This window comes from Mercenaria mercenaria, unplaced genomic scaffold (assembly GCF_021730395.1).
Source record: "Mercenaria mercenaria strain notata unplaced genomic scaffold, MADL_Memer_1 contig_4814, whole genome shotgun sequence".
NCBI lineage: Eukaryota > Metazoa > Mollusca > Bivalvia > Venerida > Veneridae > Mercenaria > Mercenaria mercenaria.
In genome coordinates, this window is record NW_026463072.1 from 43902 (window position 1) to 61844 (window position 17943).

At 33.0% G+C, this 17943-nt stretch overlaps 1 protein-coding gene across 1 annotated transcript in view; it reads left to right on the plus strand.

The window, feature by feature from the left end:
* LOC128554191 (sushi, von Willebrand factor type A, EGF and pentraxin domain-containing protein 1-like) overlaps nucleotides 1-17150 on the plus strand; it is a gene marked incomplete at its 3' end in the record, with an annotated part of 51032 nt that extends 33882 nt beyond the window's left edge. The window contains exons 6-15 of the mRNA XM_053535437.1: nucleotides 153-362; nucleotides 1368-1577; nucleotides 5484-5690; nucleotides 6256-6462; nucleotides 7028-7234; nucleotides 7802-8008; nucleotides 8574-8780; nucleotides 15649-15855; nucleotides 16160-16366; nucleotides 16944-17150. Of these exons, the coding sequence (XP_053391412.1) occupies nucleotides 153-362; nucleotides 1368-1577; nucleotides 5484-5690; nucleotides 6256-6462; nucleotides 7028-7234; nucleotides 7802-8008; nucleotides 8574-8780; nucleotides 15649-15855; nucleotides 16160-16366; nucleotides 16944-17150 (2076 nt within the window). The remainder of the gene's footprint in view (nucleotides 1-152; nucleotides 363-1367; nucleotides 1578-5483; nucleotides 5691-6255; nucleotides 6463-7027; nucleotides 7235-7801; nucleotides 8009-8573; nucleotides 8781-15648; nucleotides 15856-16159; nucleotides 16367-16943) is intronic.
* Between the last annotated feature and the right edge of the window lie 793 nt (nucleotides 17151-17943).

A 17943-nucleotide genomic window follows, 5' to 3' on the forward strand; every position in this document is an offset into this window, starting at 1 on the left:
TATTTTATGCTTCTAAGGGATTTTCTTACAAAAAGTATGTTCAGAATTTATCACCATCGTTACCATTGACTGATTATTCAAAATGATATAGGAATTGCATATTATTGTGAAAACTGTGTGCAGTTATCTTCTAAGCATTTATTTATTCATAGACTGTGGGAAAACAGAAAATTTACATATAAACAACACACAATCAATAAATCTGAGAAGAGAAAATACTACGACATTTGAATCAAACGCTACTGTTTTGTGCAAGACTGGATATGCAGTAACCGGAGAATACGGTCGTCCAAAGAAGCAGTATGAAATAACTTGTGGTTCATCCGGAAGGTGGGAAACAGTTAAGGCCTGTATCAGAATAGGTCAGTAAAATTTCAGTGAATTTGACTCATTATATTACATATTTAAACGAGAAACACCCCAACAATATGATTATGTTTTTGCCATTTTTTAAACAATTAACATGAAAAGTGTTTAAATTAGTTTGACAAACTGTCGGTTCTGTGATTATTGTTGTAGTTCCTATAGATTTTCGTTTTGAGTAGAACTTGCATATAAATGAAATCCTTGTTATACAATGCAAATGATGAAAGGAGAGCTGAATGAGTATAAGACTAACAGATAATAGACAAAAGCTAATTAAATATGTTTTCTCTTCACTTTCTTTTCTATGTTAGCTGAATCCCACACAGTTCTAAGTATATTTAGATTAAGAAGATAAAGGTCGTATTTTAAGTGTTAGATAGATGTTATATACATGAGTGGTAAAGCAAACATAGTTTATAACTTTGCATGGTATGTATATATCCGAAACAAAAGTTACTGAAATACTGTTGAAAAACGGCGTTAAACCCAAAACAAAAGAACAAAAGTTATATTGATCTGGTATCTGATATACAATTATATACCAAAATATCAAAGATTAAAGGAGAAAAAATTAAATAATGATGAATAACGAAACATAAACCATAATCTATTGTATTATTTAACGCAGTAAGTAAGTGTATCTTACAGATAAGCACACATTTCACATTATTTGTGTAGATTTTATTTCGGTATTTTGAGGGTGGGAATGGTCTTTTATAATCAATACAAATTAAAGACAACGTGAGTACTGTTTTGAATAAAGTGATGTAATTGAGGGGTTTTGCACTTTCCATTACATCACATGAACATACTCAATCAAAACGAGTCTGCTTTTAATTTGCTTGGTTGTATTTGATGCTTCTAAGGGATTTTCTTACAAAAAGTATGTTCAGAATTTATCACCATCGTTACCATTGACTGATTATTCAAAATGGTATAGGAATTGCATATTATTGTGAAAACTGTGTGCAGTTATCTTCTAAGCATTTATTTATTCATAGACTGTGGGAAAACAGAGAATTTACATATAAACAACACACAATCAATAAATCTGAGTAGAGAAAATGCTACGAAATTTGAATCGAACGCTACTGTTTTGTGCAAGACTGGATATGCAGTAACGGGAGTATACGGTCGTCCAAAGAAGCAGTATGAAATAACTTGTGGTTCATCCGGAAGGTGGGAAACAGTTATGGACTGTATCAGAATAGGTCAGTAAAATTTCTGTGGATATGACGCATTATATTACATATTTAAACGAGAAATACCCCCAATGATTTGATTATTTTTTCTATTGTTTTGTTTTAACAATTATCATGGAAAGTGTTTAAATTAGTTTGACAAACTGTCGGTTCTGTGATTATTGTTGTAGTTTCTATAGACTTTCGTTTTGAGAAGAACTTGCATATAAATGAAATCCTTGTTATACAATGCAAATGATGAAAGGAGCGTTGAATGAGTATAAGACTAACAGAGGTTGTTTTTGGATAGTAAGTGTGGAAAAAAAATAAGTTCTTATTTCATTATAGTCTACATTGATGAATAACGAAACGTCAATAATCTACTGTAATATGATAGGCAACAAGTAACTGTATTTCATCACGGGTGGGCTCTTTGTAGAACTCACTGTATCTTTAAACAGAACAAAGTACTTTCTTGCCAATACTAAAAGTTTTAATTAACACACCGGTACCACCCTAGTGTAGATCTTTATCAATCTTTCAATTGAAAGAATCTACTTTGGATTGCATTTGGATTCCACACTAAAGTAAAATATTATAACTCATTGTCCGCTTATGAAACCTAGTCAGAGCATCTTCTTCTAAACTAGATCTTTTAGATCTAGCAGTATCGCAAGTAAAATTTAACAAAAAAGCAAATTAGAGATATACATCCTCTGGGACTTATGTTTACATAATGATTTAGCTTATTTAAATGACTTGCCGTATCAATGTACTACACTGATTATTACATACTTAAAGACTCCGTTAATTTACAATGGAACACTTCAAATATTTCCATACTGACGCTCAAATTTCAAATCGGATGGTTGACGTCATTTTAACGTTAGATTCATTTGTGCCGCCACGTTTAAAAGTTCTTTAACGACGACAGTTTCAATTTTACCTTGGATAAAGAACACATTTTTATCATGTTAAAATAGAAAGATTATGAGATTGGATACGAGAAATAACCACTTATTTCTCGATACGAACGTAGCTAGACTTAATAACCTATAATTACTTTAGTGCCTTTGAATACAGATGTATTTTTGCGCTTAGATTTTTTACCATGGATGTTACCATTGTCAGTGAATGTAATATTTTACATTCAATTGTATGATGTAGATTTAATTCTAACTCGACTCATTCTCATATATACACTATTTTTCAGTCCTTCTCATTTTGTTAACGTAACTAAAGTATACTATTTGTTTTACATTGTGGAAGTTTGAATTTTCTGAACAAAACAAATGCTAAGATCAGACATCTTGTCAGTGATACACTATACAATTCGACTGCAAATATAAGCTGTGATATCGGATATTTCGATCAAAATCAATATCAGACGGAAGGAATTTCAACTACTGAGATAAGGTGTGTAGAGAATGGAACATGGACACATTTACCGACATGTGTTCGGAAAGGTAAGTTGATTTTGAAGTGTTTTCTCAAGCGTTGCAACAGTACTGCACATCATACCCACTACTTTTGCTGTCTGAATGATCGAGGTTTGTGCATTTAGCTAAATTTTTAGATCGAAGTAGTAATTTGATAAAGTAGTCTTAAAATTAATTATTCAGCTGTTTAAAAGCGTGTTATTTCAGTACGGTCTTATTTATCAACGATTTGTTTTCCTGTCTTCATAATAATGTAATTGTAGTTTTCCCTCTATATAAGCACCCTCAAGAACGTCTCAATATTTGTCAGTGTGATTTTAAAAGACAAAGAACATATACCAAATATTAATAGGGTGATTACAACAGTAGTTTGTGGCAATATCTTGATACTTACTTTTAAAATCACTATTAAATGAAAATTGGAAAAAAGATTCATCTACAAGATATTATGTTTTATTTCTTACGTTGTTAATGAGAAACACTAGTGAGGTCGCATGTGTGCATTAAATTCTATCGGAGATCGCATCCACAATTTAGGTTTTGGGGACAGCGAGAACAACAGACTACAGGTTATTAGGTCAGTTTGGGTTTATTTGCCTCCCTTGTGTGACTTTTATGTGTTTTAGCCATTTAAACCTTAAATGGATGGACAGCTGCTTACTGCATTTAACGCTTAACGTTATAAAACTTTTATATGTAAATTCAACGTGTGAGGCTATATCTTGTGAATAGCTTGTTCCGAATACGGAATCTCAGACGCTTTTTATCAGCACATATTGAACACGGTTGATATGGATGATCTCCCAAGTATTTCGCTGAAATGCATCAACCAACGTCGCGCAATATTTCCGTCACAGAATTCATGCAAAAACTAATATATTTTATTACATACTCATCTATACTTATAATTGTTGTATAAATGATATAAGTTTGTTCTTATGCGTGAGTAAAATTGAAAATACCGCGGTTAAAGAAGTTTTAAACGCGACGACACACACGAAACTGACCACACAAGTGATGTCATACTCATCTATACTTATAATTGTTGTATAAATGATATAAGTTTGTTCTTATGCGTGAGTAAAATTGAAAATACCGCGGTTAAAGAAGTTTTAAACGCGGCGACATACACGAAACTGACCACACAAGTGACGTCATACACCCGTTGTGAAATTTGAACGTCAGAATGGAAAAATATTGACAATTCAGATTCTATTGAAACATAACGAAGTTTATAAATGGGTATATATGTTTCCGAAATATTGCCGAAAAGCATTAATCATTTATGTTATCATTTTAAACAAAATTCATAGTTACGTTGAAATCGAATAACGTTAAGACTTACTTTGACGATTTATTAAGAGTTTAGAGATACAATGTACATTTCTTTATCTGATTTGCATTTTACGAAGAATCATGTATGACATATGTAAGCTTAATTTATTGTGCATGTCAATGCAAATAAAATGAATTATTGGAGGTTCTAGCTCTAAAAGAGTAAACTGAATATCAGCTACAACAATATAAGATATGTTCTTAGAATGGAAAATGGGTGAATATACCTACATGCGGTACGGAAAGGTAACGTCATATACAATTTTCGGTTTACTTTTATAGTTGATAATCAGATTTGTAAATTGTGATTTATGATTAGAGTACCTAATTCTTGAAATGATAAAAAATATTTATTTTGACAAAATTAACACTACCCATCATATTTGCTGCAGATTGTGGCAAGTTAAACATGTTGAATATATCAAATGCTAATACCTGGTTTAATTTCACTGATACAAAATACCTGTCGAATGCTACTATTAGCTGTGATACTGGGTATACTGATCAAAATAAACCTCAGGTATTGGATATATCAACATCTTGGATAACATGCCCTGCCAATGGGACATGGGCAAATGTACCGGTGTGTAAGGAAAGGTAAAGTATGCCTATGGGATCATATTGTATAATATCACTAGCATTTTTAAGCAGAGTATTAACATATACATCATGTTACGCATTCCTATGAGATTTGTGTTTTCTTTCTGTTTTCATAGATATGAAATGCCTTAATCATTCTCAAACCCAGATATTTTCAAATCTTAAGAAATAGGTAAAAACTGACTCCATATTAGAAAGTAGTCAAAAACTTCGGTTAAGATTGGCGTTTTGCAGTAAAAGTATGAGCAAAGCAAGAGTACATGCTTTAGACAGCGTGACCTCTGCGCGTGAACTCTGTATGCAAACCAATTCAAATTGACTTTCGTTTTCAAGTTTAAGCATTTTCACTGCTTCCGAGAAAAGCTGGAGTTCGCCTGACTTCTTTAAAACATACAGTATTCATAAAGATGTGTCCGATGTCCTTAGCTTATACAATGTTCGGTTTACTTGACAAAAAGTGTTTAATCAACAGTTTGTACACTGTCATTTATGATTGTAGTACCTAATTCCTGATCTGATAAACAATATGTAAAAATTTAGATAATAATCATATTTGCTGCAGATTGTGGAAACATAGACATGCTGAATATATCAAATGCTAACAGCTGGTTTAATTTCACTGATACAAAATACCTGTCGAATGCTACTATTAGCTGTGATACTGGGTATACTGATCAAAACAAACCTCAGGTATTGGATATATCAACATCTTGGATAACATGCTCTGCCAATGGGACATGGGCAAATGTACCGAAGTGTGTAAGGAAAGGTAAAGTATGCCTATGGGATCATATTGTATAGTATCACTAGCATTTTTAAGCAGAGTATTAACATATACATCATGTTACGCATTCCTATGAGATTTGTGGTTTCTTTCTGTTTTCATAGATATGAAATGCATTCATCATTCTCAAACCCAGATATTTTCAAATCTTAAGAAATAGGTAAAAACTGACTCCATATTAGAAAGATGTCAAAAACTTCGGTTAAGATTGGCGTTTTGCAGTAAAAGTATGAGCAAAGCAAGAGTACGTACTTTAGACAGCGTGACCTCTGCGCGTGAACTCTGTATGCAAACCAATTAAAATTGACTTTCGTTTTCAAGTTTAACCATTTTCACTGCTTCCGAGAAAAGCTGGAGTTCGCCTGACTTCTTTAAAACATACAGTATTCATAAAGATGTGTCCGATGTCCTTAGCTTATACAATGTTCGGTTTACTTGACAGAAAGTGTTTAATCAACAGTTTGTACACTGTCATTTATGATTGTAGTACCTAATTCCTGATCTGATAAACAATATGTAAAAATTTAGATAATAATCATATTTGCTGCAGATTGTGGAAACATAGACATGCTGAATATATCAAATGCTAACAGCTGGTTTAATTTCACTGATACAAAATACCTGTCGAATGCTACTATTAGCTGTGATACTGGGTATACTGATCAAAATAAACCTCAGGTATTGGATATATCAACATCTTGGATAACATGCTCTGCCAATGGGACATGGGCAAATGTACCGAAGTGTGTAAGGAAAGGTAAAGTATGCCTATGGGATCATATTGTATAGTATCACTAGCATTTTTAAGAAGAGTATTAACATATATATCATGTTACGCATTCCTATGAGATTTGTGTTTTCTTTCTGTTTTCATAGATATGCAATGCATTCATCATTCTCAAACCCAGATATTTTCAAATCTTAAGAAATAGGTAAAAACTGACTCCATATTAGAAAGATGTCAAAATCTTCGGTTAAGATTGGCGTTTTGCAGTAAAAGTATGAGCAAAGCAAGAGTACGTACTTTAGACAGCGTGACCTCTGCGCGTGAGCTCTGTATGCAAACCAATTCAACTTGACTTTCATATTCAAGTTTAACCATTTTCACTGCTTCCGGGGAAAGCTGGAGTTCGCCTGACTTCTTTAAAACATGCAGTATTCATAAAGATATGTCCGATGTCCTTAGCTTATACAATGTTCGGTTTACTTGACAAAAAGTGTTTAATCAACAGTTTGTACACTGTCATTTATGATTGTAGTACCTAATTCCTGATCTGATAAACAATATGTAAAACTTTAGATAATAATCATATTTGCTGCAGATTGTGGAAACATAGACATGCTGAATATATCAAATGCTAACAGCTGGTTTAATTTCACTGATACAAAATACCTGTCGAATGCTACTATTAGCTGTGATACTGGGTATACTGATCAAAATAAACCTCAGGTATTGGATATATCAACATCTTGGATAACATGCTCTGCCAATGGGACATGGGCAAATGTACCGAAGTGTGTAAGGAAAGGTAAAGTATGCCTATGGGATCATATTGTATAGTATCACTAGCATTTTTAAGCAGAGTATTAACATATACATCATGTTACGCATTCCTATGAGATTTGTGCTTTCTTTCTGTTTTCATAGATATGAAATGCATTCATCATTCTTAAACCCAGAGATTTTCAAATCTTAAGAAATAGGTAAAAACTGACTCCATATTAGAAAGTAGTCAAAAAAACTTCGGTTAAGATTGGCGTTTTGCAGTAAAAGTATGAGCAAAGCAAGAGTACGTACTTTAGACAGCGTGACCTCTGCGCGTGAACTCTGTATGCAAACCAATTCAAATTGACATTCGTATTCAAGTTTAACCATTTTCACTGCTTCCGGGGAAAGCTGGAGTTCGCCTGACTTCTTTAAAACATACAGTATTCATAAAGATATGTCCGATGTCCTTAGCTTATACAATGTTCGGTTTACTTGACAAAAAGTGTTTAATCAACAGTTTGTACCCTGTCATTTATGATTGTAGTACCTAATTCCTGATCTGATAAACAATATGTAAAACTTTAGATAATAATCATATTTGCTGCAGATTGTGGAAACATAGACATGCTGAATATATCAAATGCTAACAGCTGGTTTAATTTCACTGATACAAAATACCTGTCGAATGCTACTATTAGCTGTGATACTGGGTATACTGATCAAAATAAACCTCAGGTATTGGATATATCAACATCTTGGATAACATGCTCTGCCAATGGGACATGGGCAAATGTACCGAAGTGTGTAAGGAAAGGTAAAGTATGCCTATGGGATCATACTGTATAGTATCACTAGCATTTTTAAGCAGAGTATTAACATATACATCATGTTACGCATTCCTATGAGATTTGTGTTTTCTTTCTGTTTTCATAGATATGCAATGCATTCATCATTCTCAAACCCAGATATTTTCAAATCTTAAGAAATAGGTAAAAACTGACTACATATTAGAAAGTAGTCAAAAACTTCGGTTAAGATTGGCGTTTTGCAGTAAAACTATGAGCAAAGCAAGAGTACGTACTTTAGACAGCGTGACCTCTGCGCGTGAGCTCTGTATGCAAACCAATTCAACTTGACTTTCATATTCAAGTTTAACCATTTTCACTGCTTCCGGGGAAAGCTGGAGTTCGCCTGACTTCTTTAAAACATGCAGTATTCATAAAGATATGTCCGATGTCCTTAGCTTATACAATGTTCGGTTTACTTGACAAAAAGTGTTTAATCAACAGTTTGTACACTGTCATTTATGATTGTAGTACCTAATTCCTGATCTGATAAACAATATGTAAAACTTTAGATAATAATCATATTTGCTGCAGATTGTGGAAACATAGACATGCTGAATATATCAAATGCTAACAGCTGGTTTAATTTCACTGATACAAAATACCTGTCGAATGCTACTATTAGCTGTGATACTGGGTATACTGATCAAAATAAACCTCAGGTATTGGATATATCAACATCTTGGATAACATGCTCTGCCAATGGGACATGGGCAAATGTACCGAAGTGTGTAAGGAAAGGTAAAGTATGCCTATGGGATCATATTGTATAGTATCACTAGCATTTTTAAGCAGAGTATTAACATATACATCATGTTACGCATTCCTATGAGATTTGTGCTTTCTTTCTGTTTTCATAGATATGAAATGCATTCATCATTCTTAAACCCAGAGATTTTCAAATCTTAAGAAATAGGTAAAAACTGACTCCATATTAGAAAGTAGTCAAAAAAACTTCGGTTAAGATTGGCGTTTTGCAGTATATCTATGAGCAAAGCAAGAGTACGTGCTTTAGACAGCATGACATCTGCGCGTGAACTCTGAATGCAAATCAATTCAAATTGACTTTCGTTTTCAAGTATAACCATTTTCACTGCTTCCGAGAAAAGCTGGAGTTCGCCTGACTTCTTTAAAACATACAGTATTCATAAAGATGTGTCCGATGTCCTTAGCTTATACAATGTTCGGTTTACTTGACAAAAAGTGTTTAATCAACAGTTTGTACACTGTCATTTATGATTGTAGTACCTAATTCCTGATCTGATAAACAATATGTAAAAATTTAGATAATAATCATATTTGCTGCAGATTGTGGAAAGTTAGACATGCTGAATATATCAAATGCTAACAGCTGGTTTAATTTCACTGATACAAAATACCTGTCGAATGCTACTATTAGCTGTGATACTTGGTATACTGATCAATATAAACCTCAGGTATTGGATATATCGACATCTTGGATAACATGCTCTGCCAATGGGACATGGGCAGATGTACCGAAGTGTGTAAGGAAAGATAAAGTATACCTATGGGATCATATTGTATAGTATCACTAGCATTTTTAGGCAGAGTATTAACATATACATCATGTTACGCATTCCTATGAGATTTGTGTTTTCTTTCTGTTTTCATAGATATGCAATGCATTCATCATTCTCAAACCCAGATATTTTCAAATCTTAAGAAATAGGTAAAAACTGACTCAATATTAGAAAGTAGTCAAAAACTTCGGTTAAGATTGGCGTTTTGCAGTAAAACTATGAGCAAAGCAAGAGTACTTTAGACAGCGTGACCTTTGCGCGTGAACTCTGTATGCAAACCAATTCAAATTGACTTTCGTTTTCAAGTTTAACCGTTTTCGCTGCTTCCGAGAAAAGCTGGAGTTCGCCTGACTTCTTTAAAACATACAGTATTCATAAAGATGTGTCCGATGTCCTCAGTTACAATGTTCGGTTTACTTGACAAAAAGTGTTTAATCAACAGTTTGTACACTGTCATTTATGATTGTAGTACCTAATTCCTGATCTGATAAACAATATGTAAAAATTTAGATAATAATCATATTTGCTGCAGATTGTGGAAAGTTAGACATGCTAGATTATATCAAATGCTAACAGCTGGTTTGTAGCCGGGGAGCCAAGGCATGAAAAAATGGATTTACCTGTCCGGTCATGCTATAGTCAGTTTCTATACATATTATGAAAGTACAAAGTCTCGCGGATCTGAAAAATCGGGCCTGCAAAACAAAAGCTCTTGCAAAATTTGAGAATATCAAGGGAAGATAACTCTGTATATTTGCAGTTTTTTAAGATTCAAATCGTATTTTTACTAACAAAATTTGGCACCATGTTTCTAAAATCAGTTCAAATATATATCTTTTAACATTGCTTTTACGCATAAGGCTTATGCTTGAAAAATACGCAAAATGTACTCATTTTATGTACATTTTATTATAAGATTTGGCACCTAAAATACCAGAGAATAAAATAAAAATATTTAACCTAAAATTTACAGTAAGAAGAAGTAACCTTTAAAATGGTCTTATTTCTCAAAGTCATTTATTAATACCGCTGCGAAACAGTCTGTTGGAACAGAAAATCATCTAGATACTCTAGTTCAGGTTTGGCTAAGAAATACACAAATCCGGGGTATTTTATGTACCCCACCCACTTTATATAAGGCAAAAAATGTATAATAAAAATATTCGACCAACAACCAAGAAGATATATTCTTTTTATCACGTATACAATATAATCTATATTTTTGACCATATAAAGCTGGATGAGGGGTATTTAAAAGATTTTAAACAGAAAAAGGGGGTAGGAAAACCTATGTATTTTACAACCGATAATTAGAATAAACAACCCGTTATTAAATACGAGCAACACTAATGAAAGGCGATGGAACCTTTTCTTGCAAACTATTCATTTAGAAAGTAATTTATTCAAATACTCTTTCGTGCAATCTAGTTCGGTTTTGGCTAAGAAATACGCTAATACGGGGTATTTTATGTACCCCACCCACTTTATATAAGGCAAAAAATGTATAATAAAAAATATTCGACCAACAACTAAGAAGATATATTTTTTTTATCACGTATACAATATAATCTATATTTTTGACCATATAAAGCTGGATGAGGGGTATTTAAAAGATTTTAAATAGAAAAAGGGGGTAGGAAAACCTATGTATTTTACAATCAATAATTAGAATTAACAACCCGTTATTAAATAAGAGCAACACTAATTAAAGGCGATGAAACCTTTACTTACAAACTGTTCAGTTGGAAAGTAATTTAATTAAATACTCTTTCGTGCAGTCTACTCCAGGCGTGGCTAAGAAATACGCAAAACCGGGGTATTTTATGTACCCCACCCACTTTATATAATGCAAAAAAATGTATAATAAAAATATTCTACGAAAAATCAATGAGATATATTCTTTTTATCACATATACAATATAATTTATATTTATGACAATTTAAAGATTGATGAGGGGTATTTGAAAGATTTTGAATAGAAAAAGGGGGTATGAAAACCTATGTATTTTACAACCGATAATTAGAACAAACAACCCGTTATTTACCATTTAATAAATACAAACATCAATAATAAAAGCCGACGAAATCTTTACTTACTAACTGTTCATTTGAAAGTAAATAATTTAAATACTCTCTTGTGCAATTTTGTCAAAATTGTGAAATTGTAGGGGTATGAACATTACCCCACCCATCTAAAACTATGTATAAAATGTGATTGATCGATCAATATAGGTTTTACAAATTAACAAAGTATAAATGCTTGCTTCGGGGTTGTACACATCTGTTTTTACCTTCTCATGATAAACAGATTGATGGAATGTAGTTCTGATGTGTTGAATGTAATGTAGAAATTTGACATAATGTGTAACTTAAATGTTTATAAAATGAGACATTTTGAATAATCTTTACTATTCAGAAGATTTTAAAACTAATTAATGTAATGATAATTCATTATATCCCTATTCAAGAAATTTTACAAATCGTACAAAAAAGTCGTAATTATATCCCCCAAACATATATAATTCAAATAGATTCTGTCAAAGTTTTAGCTCACCTGTAGTGACACAAGGGAAGCTTTTGTGATCGCCTTCGTCCGTCCATACCTTTGTGAACACGATAGAAACCACATTTTACTATTGATTTTAATCAAACTTGCGCACCAATTTGTATAAGAGCTAGGAGACGAGGGAGGAAATCTACTGGCCACCAGGAACAAAAAAAAAAGTCAATGCAACCTTTCAAGGTTATGCATTGGAATGCAGAAGGACTCCTCAATAAGAAAATGAATTAGAGAACATATTGTTTGATAAGGACATTCAGGTCTGCTGCATCGAAGAGATTCACCTTAGCGAGGATAAATCCTTCAATGTTAAGAGGCTACCAGTGCTTCCGTTGTGACAGGTTGGGTAGGAGCAAGGGAGGAATCCTAACACTGATGAGAAACAACATAGCAACTTGTACTGGTATAAAATCTCGCTTTAAAAACTGGCCAAATCCCATAATGGGTTCCAGAGTTAGGGCCCCTTAAATAGCCAAAAGTTTCTGTTTTGGCTTGTGAACAGGGTAGAGACCACATTTTGCAATTGATTTTAATCAAACTTGCACATATATTCTATTGGCATAATATCTCGGTTCCTGTCAAAAACTGGCGAGATCCCATAATGTGTTCTAGAGTGGTGGCCCCTTAAAGGGCCAAAATTTGCCATGTTGGCTTTTGTAGCCACACAGGCACTTCACTTATAGTTTGATTTGAAACAATGAACAGGTTGTTAATTCTAATTATTGGCTACTGTTTTTAATCTAAAATCTCTTAAATACTCCGAATCTATCTTTAAGTTGTCAAAATATAGATTATATTGTATACCTGACAAAAAGAATATCTCTCCTTTATTGATGGTCGAATATTTTTATTATACATTTTTTTTGCATTATATAAAGTGGGTGGGGTACATAAAATACCACGGCTTTGCGCTTTTTGTCGCCAACCCTAAACTAGATTGCACGAAAGAGTATTAAAATGAATTTCTTTTCAGATGAATAGTTTGCAGGTAAAGGTTTCATCCCTTTCATTAGTCTTGCTCGTATTTATCAAATGGTAAATAACAGGTTGTTAACTAATTATCGGTTGTAAAAGATATCATTTTCATATCCCTATTTTCTATTAAAATTTTTTAAATACCCCTCATCCATCTTTAAATTGTCAAGAATATGCATTTCATTGTATGCGTGATAAAAAGTATTTATCTCCTTTATTTTGGTCGAATATTTTTATTATGAATTTTTTGCATTATACAATTATATAAAGTGGGTGGGGTACCCCCTTTTCCTACTTAAAATCTTTTAAATACCTATCATATAGCTTTATATGGTCAAAAACATAGATTATATTGTATACGTGACAAAAAGAATATATCTCATTGATTTTTTGTCAAATATTTCTATTATATATTTTTTTTTGCATTATATAGTGGGTGGGGTACATAAAATACCCAGGATTTGCGTATTTTTAGCCAAACCGGAACTAGATTGCATTATAGTGTATCTAAATAAATTACTTTCCAAATGAATAGTTTGCAAGTAAAGCTTTTTTCGACTTCCATTAGTGTTGCTCTTATTTAATAACGGGTTGTTTATTCTAATTATCGGTTGTAAAATACATAGGTTTTCCTACCCCCTTTTTCTGTTTAAAATCTTTTAAATACCCCTCATCCAGCTTTATATGGTCAAAAATATAGATTATATTGTATACGTGATAAAAAGAATATATCTTCTTTGTTGTTGGTCGAATATTTTTATCATACATTTTTTTTGCCTTATATAAAGTGGGTGGGGTACATAAAATACCCCGATTTTGTGTATTTCTTAGCCACACCTGAACTAGAGTATCTAGATGATTTTCTGTTCCAACAGACTGTTTCGCAGCGATATTAATAAATGACTTTGAGAAATAAGACCATTTTAAAGGTTACTTCTTCATACTGTAAATTTTAGGTTAAATATTTTTATTTTATTCTCTGGTATTTTAGGTGCCAAATCTTATAATAAAATGTACATAAAATGAGTACATTTTGCGTATTTTTCAAGCATAAGCCTTATGCGTAAAAGCAATGTTGAAATATATATATTTGAACTGATTTTAGAAACATGATGCCATGTTTTGTTAGCAGAAAAGCATTTTGAATCTTAAAAAACTGCAAATATGCAGAGTTATCTCCCCTTAATATTCTCAAATTTCGCAAGAGCTTTTGTTTTGCAGGCCCGATTTTTCTGATCCGCGAGACTTTGCACTTTCCTAATATATATAGAAACTGACTATAGCATGACCGGACAGGTAAATCCTGTTTCTAGGCACTTTTCGCACTTTTGGCTCCCTGGCTATTGTTTTCACGGATACAAATTACAAGTCAAATGCTGCTATAAACTGTGACCCCTTAGAGGATAATCATGAAACTTGGGTCAAATGATCATCTCATCAAGAAGATGTGCAGAATTCATGAGTCAGCCTTGTTGGCTTAAGGTCAAGGTCACAACTCAAGGTCAAAGGTTTGAGCCTTCCATTTTATTTCTGGTGTTATCTCCTTAACCCCTTGAAGGATTTTAATATGACTTGGCTGTAATATTCCCTTTATCTAGACCATGTGCACCCCTGCCAGCTTAAGGTCAAGGTCACAACTCGATTGTTTAATGGTTCCACCCAATACCACAAACCCTTTCACTATCCATAATAATGGTAGGGGATATAGCTGTCTTTCAGACTACTTTGCTATCTTTGCATCGGGAATATGCACTCGTTCCTTAGCGGAAGAATATTGCACTCCTGTAGTCGCGCAAAATATTTCCGCTGCAGAACTCGTGAATGTTTCCCGATACAAAGTTAATAACCTATAAATACTGGGTGTACTGAACAAAATAAACCTCAGACATTGGACATATAAACAGAGTAGAAAAATATGTTTTCTTTAAACATTATACTAAAAGCTTAGGAATTATATAGTTAAGGATGATATGTACCAAGAGAAGTCTATGAATATGGATGATTAACAAATAATCAAGGCCTTCGAGTGGTTAATCGTCTGATTTACCACGGTTCAGAGTTCAGATGCGTAGGAATTGAACCACGAGGGCGTTAGCCCGAGAGGCTAAATACTGAAGCATCTGAACGATGAACCGTGGTAAATTAGACGATAAATCACTAGAAGGCCTTGATTGTTTTCATTCTGACATGCTCATTGAAATATTTTAATAAATATTATGCTGGACATCATTTACCCGAGGAGTAATATATCGGACGTCATGCGGCTATTTGACGTCATAATTGACGTCATAATGTTCTCTCTCTGCGCGTCAACTGTTGTTTATCGCAGAATATACAGAGCTTGATTTCCTTCTTTGTTTAACTGGAAATCAAAGCGAGTCATGTTAGAATATGTATTAACTGACATCTGCGAGATGATGTTATTATCTCAAGAAGTGTTTATGTATTAATTGTATTATCTATTAAAATGTAAAAGGAATTTGTTTGTAACTGTTTGATACAGATATTGTTAATTCATTTGATAACTACTTAGACTGCGGTAATGTACACTACATCAGCATAAATAATGCAGCCAACAGACGTCTGCATAATGACACCAAGTACACTTCAACAGCAGAAATAGACTGTGACGAAGGATACTATAACATCAACGACATTCAGACAAGTGGAATTTCAACAACAACAATAAGATGTTCTGAGAATGGAACATGGGTTTACATGCCTACGTGCGTACGAAAAGGTAATATAATGTATATTATTTCATAAGATTTGTTGATGTATTTGATAACTACTTAGACTGCGGAGACATACAGCAGCATCATAAGGAATGCACTCAAAAGACGCCTGCACAATGGCACCAAGTACAATTCAATAGCAGATATAGACTGTGACGAAGAATACTATAACATTAACGGGAATTTCAACTATAACAATAAAATGTTCTGAGAATGGAACGTGGGTGAACTTGCCTATGTGCGTACGGAAAGGTAATGTAATGTATATTATTTGATAAGATATTGTTAATGTACTTGTTAACTACTTAGACTGCAGTGACATACACAACATCAGCATAAAGAATGCACTTAAAAGACGTATGCATAATGACACCAAGTACACTTCAACAGCCGAGATAGACTGTGACGAAGGATACTACAACATTAACGACATTCAGACAAGTGGAATTTCAACAACAACAATAAGATGTTCTGAGAATGGAATGTGGGTGAACGTGCCTACATGCGTACGGAAAGGTAATGCAATGTATATTGTTTGATCAGGTATTGTTAATATATTAGGCTGCGGTGAAATACACAGCATCATCATAAGGAATGCACTCAAAAGACGCCTGCACACTGACACCAAGTACAGTTCAAAAGCAGATATAGACTATATATATAGATATAGAAGGATATTATAACACCAAGGACACTGAAACAAGAGGAATTTCAACTACAACAATAAGTTGTTCTGAACATGGTACATGGGTAAATATACCCACATGCGTACGGAAAGGTTATGTCATATAGTCCCTGCATGTGAACCATTACAAATGTGACTTTCATTTTTAAGTTTATCTATTTTCACTACTTCCGGGAAAAGCTGAAGATCGTCTGAGGTCATTTTCTGTGTTTTCAAAAACATACAGAGTGCATTAACATGTGGCCTATGTCCTAAGGTTATATAATGTTCAATTTACCGGTTTTAGTTGAAAAAATATACGATTTATAAACAGTTTGTTCACTATGAGTTATGATAATAGTACTTAATTCCTGTAATGATAAACATTATGTTATTCGATCAAATTAACATCAGTCATATTTGCTGCAGATTGTGGAAACATAGACATGCTGAATATATCAAATGCTAAAACCAAGATTGTTTTTACTGATACAAAATACCAGTCGAATGCTACTATAAGCTGTGATACTGGGTATACTGATCAAAATAAACGTCAGACATTGGGTATATCAACATATTTGATAACATGCTCTGCCAATGGAACATGGGCAAATGTACCACAGTGTGTAAGGAAAGGTAATGTATGTCTTTAGGATAATTTTATGAAGTATATCTACTATTTAAAACAGATTGTAAAACATTATATTATTTTGATACATTATACGTACGAACGTTGGAATTTACTAAGTGAAGTCTGCCAGATGCCATAATGATTTCAAAAAGTGTTTGCATGATCGAACCTTATAACGAGTATTTATTTTGTTGTTAGTCAAATTTAAGGAGGTAGGTTACCTTCATATTTGTATGTGCGCATGTCCAACCGGAAGCTAACGTGACGATTTACGACAACGTTTACGACAAACTAAATGTGTTTGTATATTCATTCTTTTGAAAACAAATCATGAACTTGTCTTCGATCTGATGCTTTATGGTTTAATAATGCAGAAATAATGAATAAATTGCCGCAGAAACGCTTCAAAACATTGTTGCCTTAAAATGACGTCATTGACGTCATGACGTTACGTGTCAGTTACCGCGCAAAATTAATAGCTTTTATCTTGAAAGTACGTACTTCTGTACATTTTCTTTATTTTAACTATTTTGAAATAACCATTATTTGCTGAAATATTTTATGAGTCTTTTGCTCTGAATAATAATCAATATTTTGCTTCTTTTATGTAGTTATATTGAAATGTTATGCGGAATGTAAGAAAATGGATGATGGCAACCAATGTTATTTGGAATATAGTTGGGTAAAAGGTTACTTGTTACGGCCATTTTCCAAATAAAAAGTCTAGCAGTTTGATTTGTAATACCTATTTTTCAGGTTCCATTGATAATTTGTTACTTACATACTAAAACTAAGATC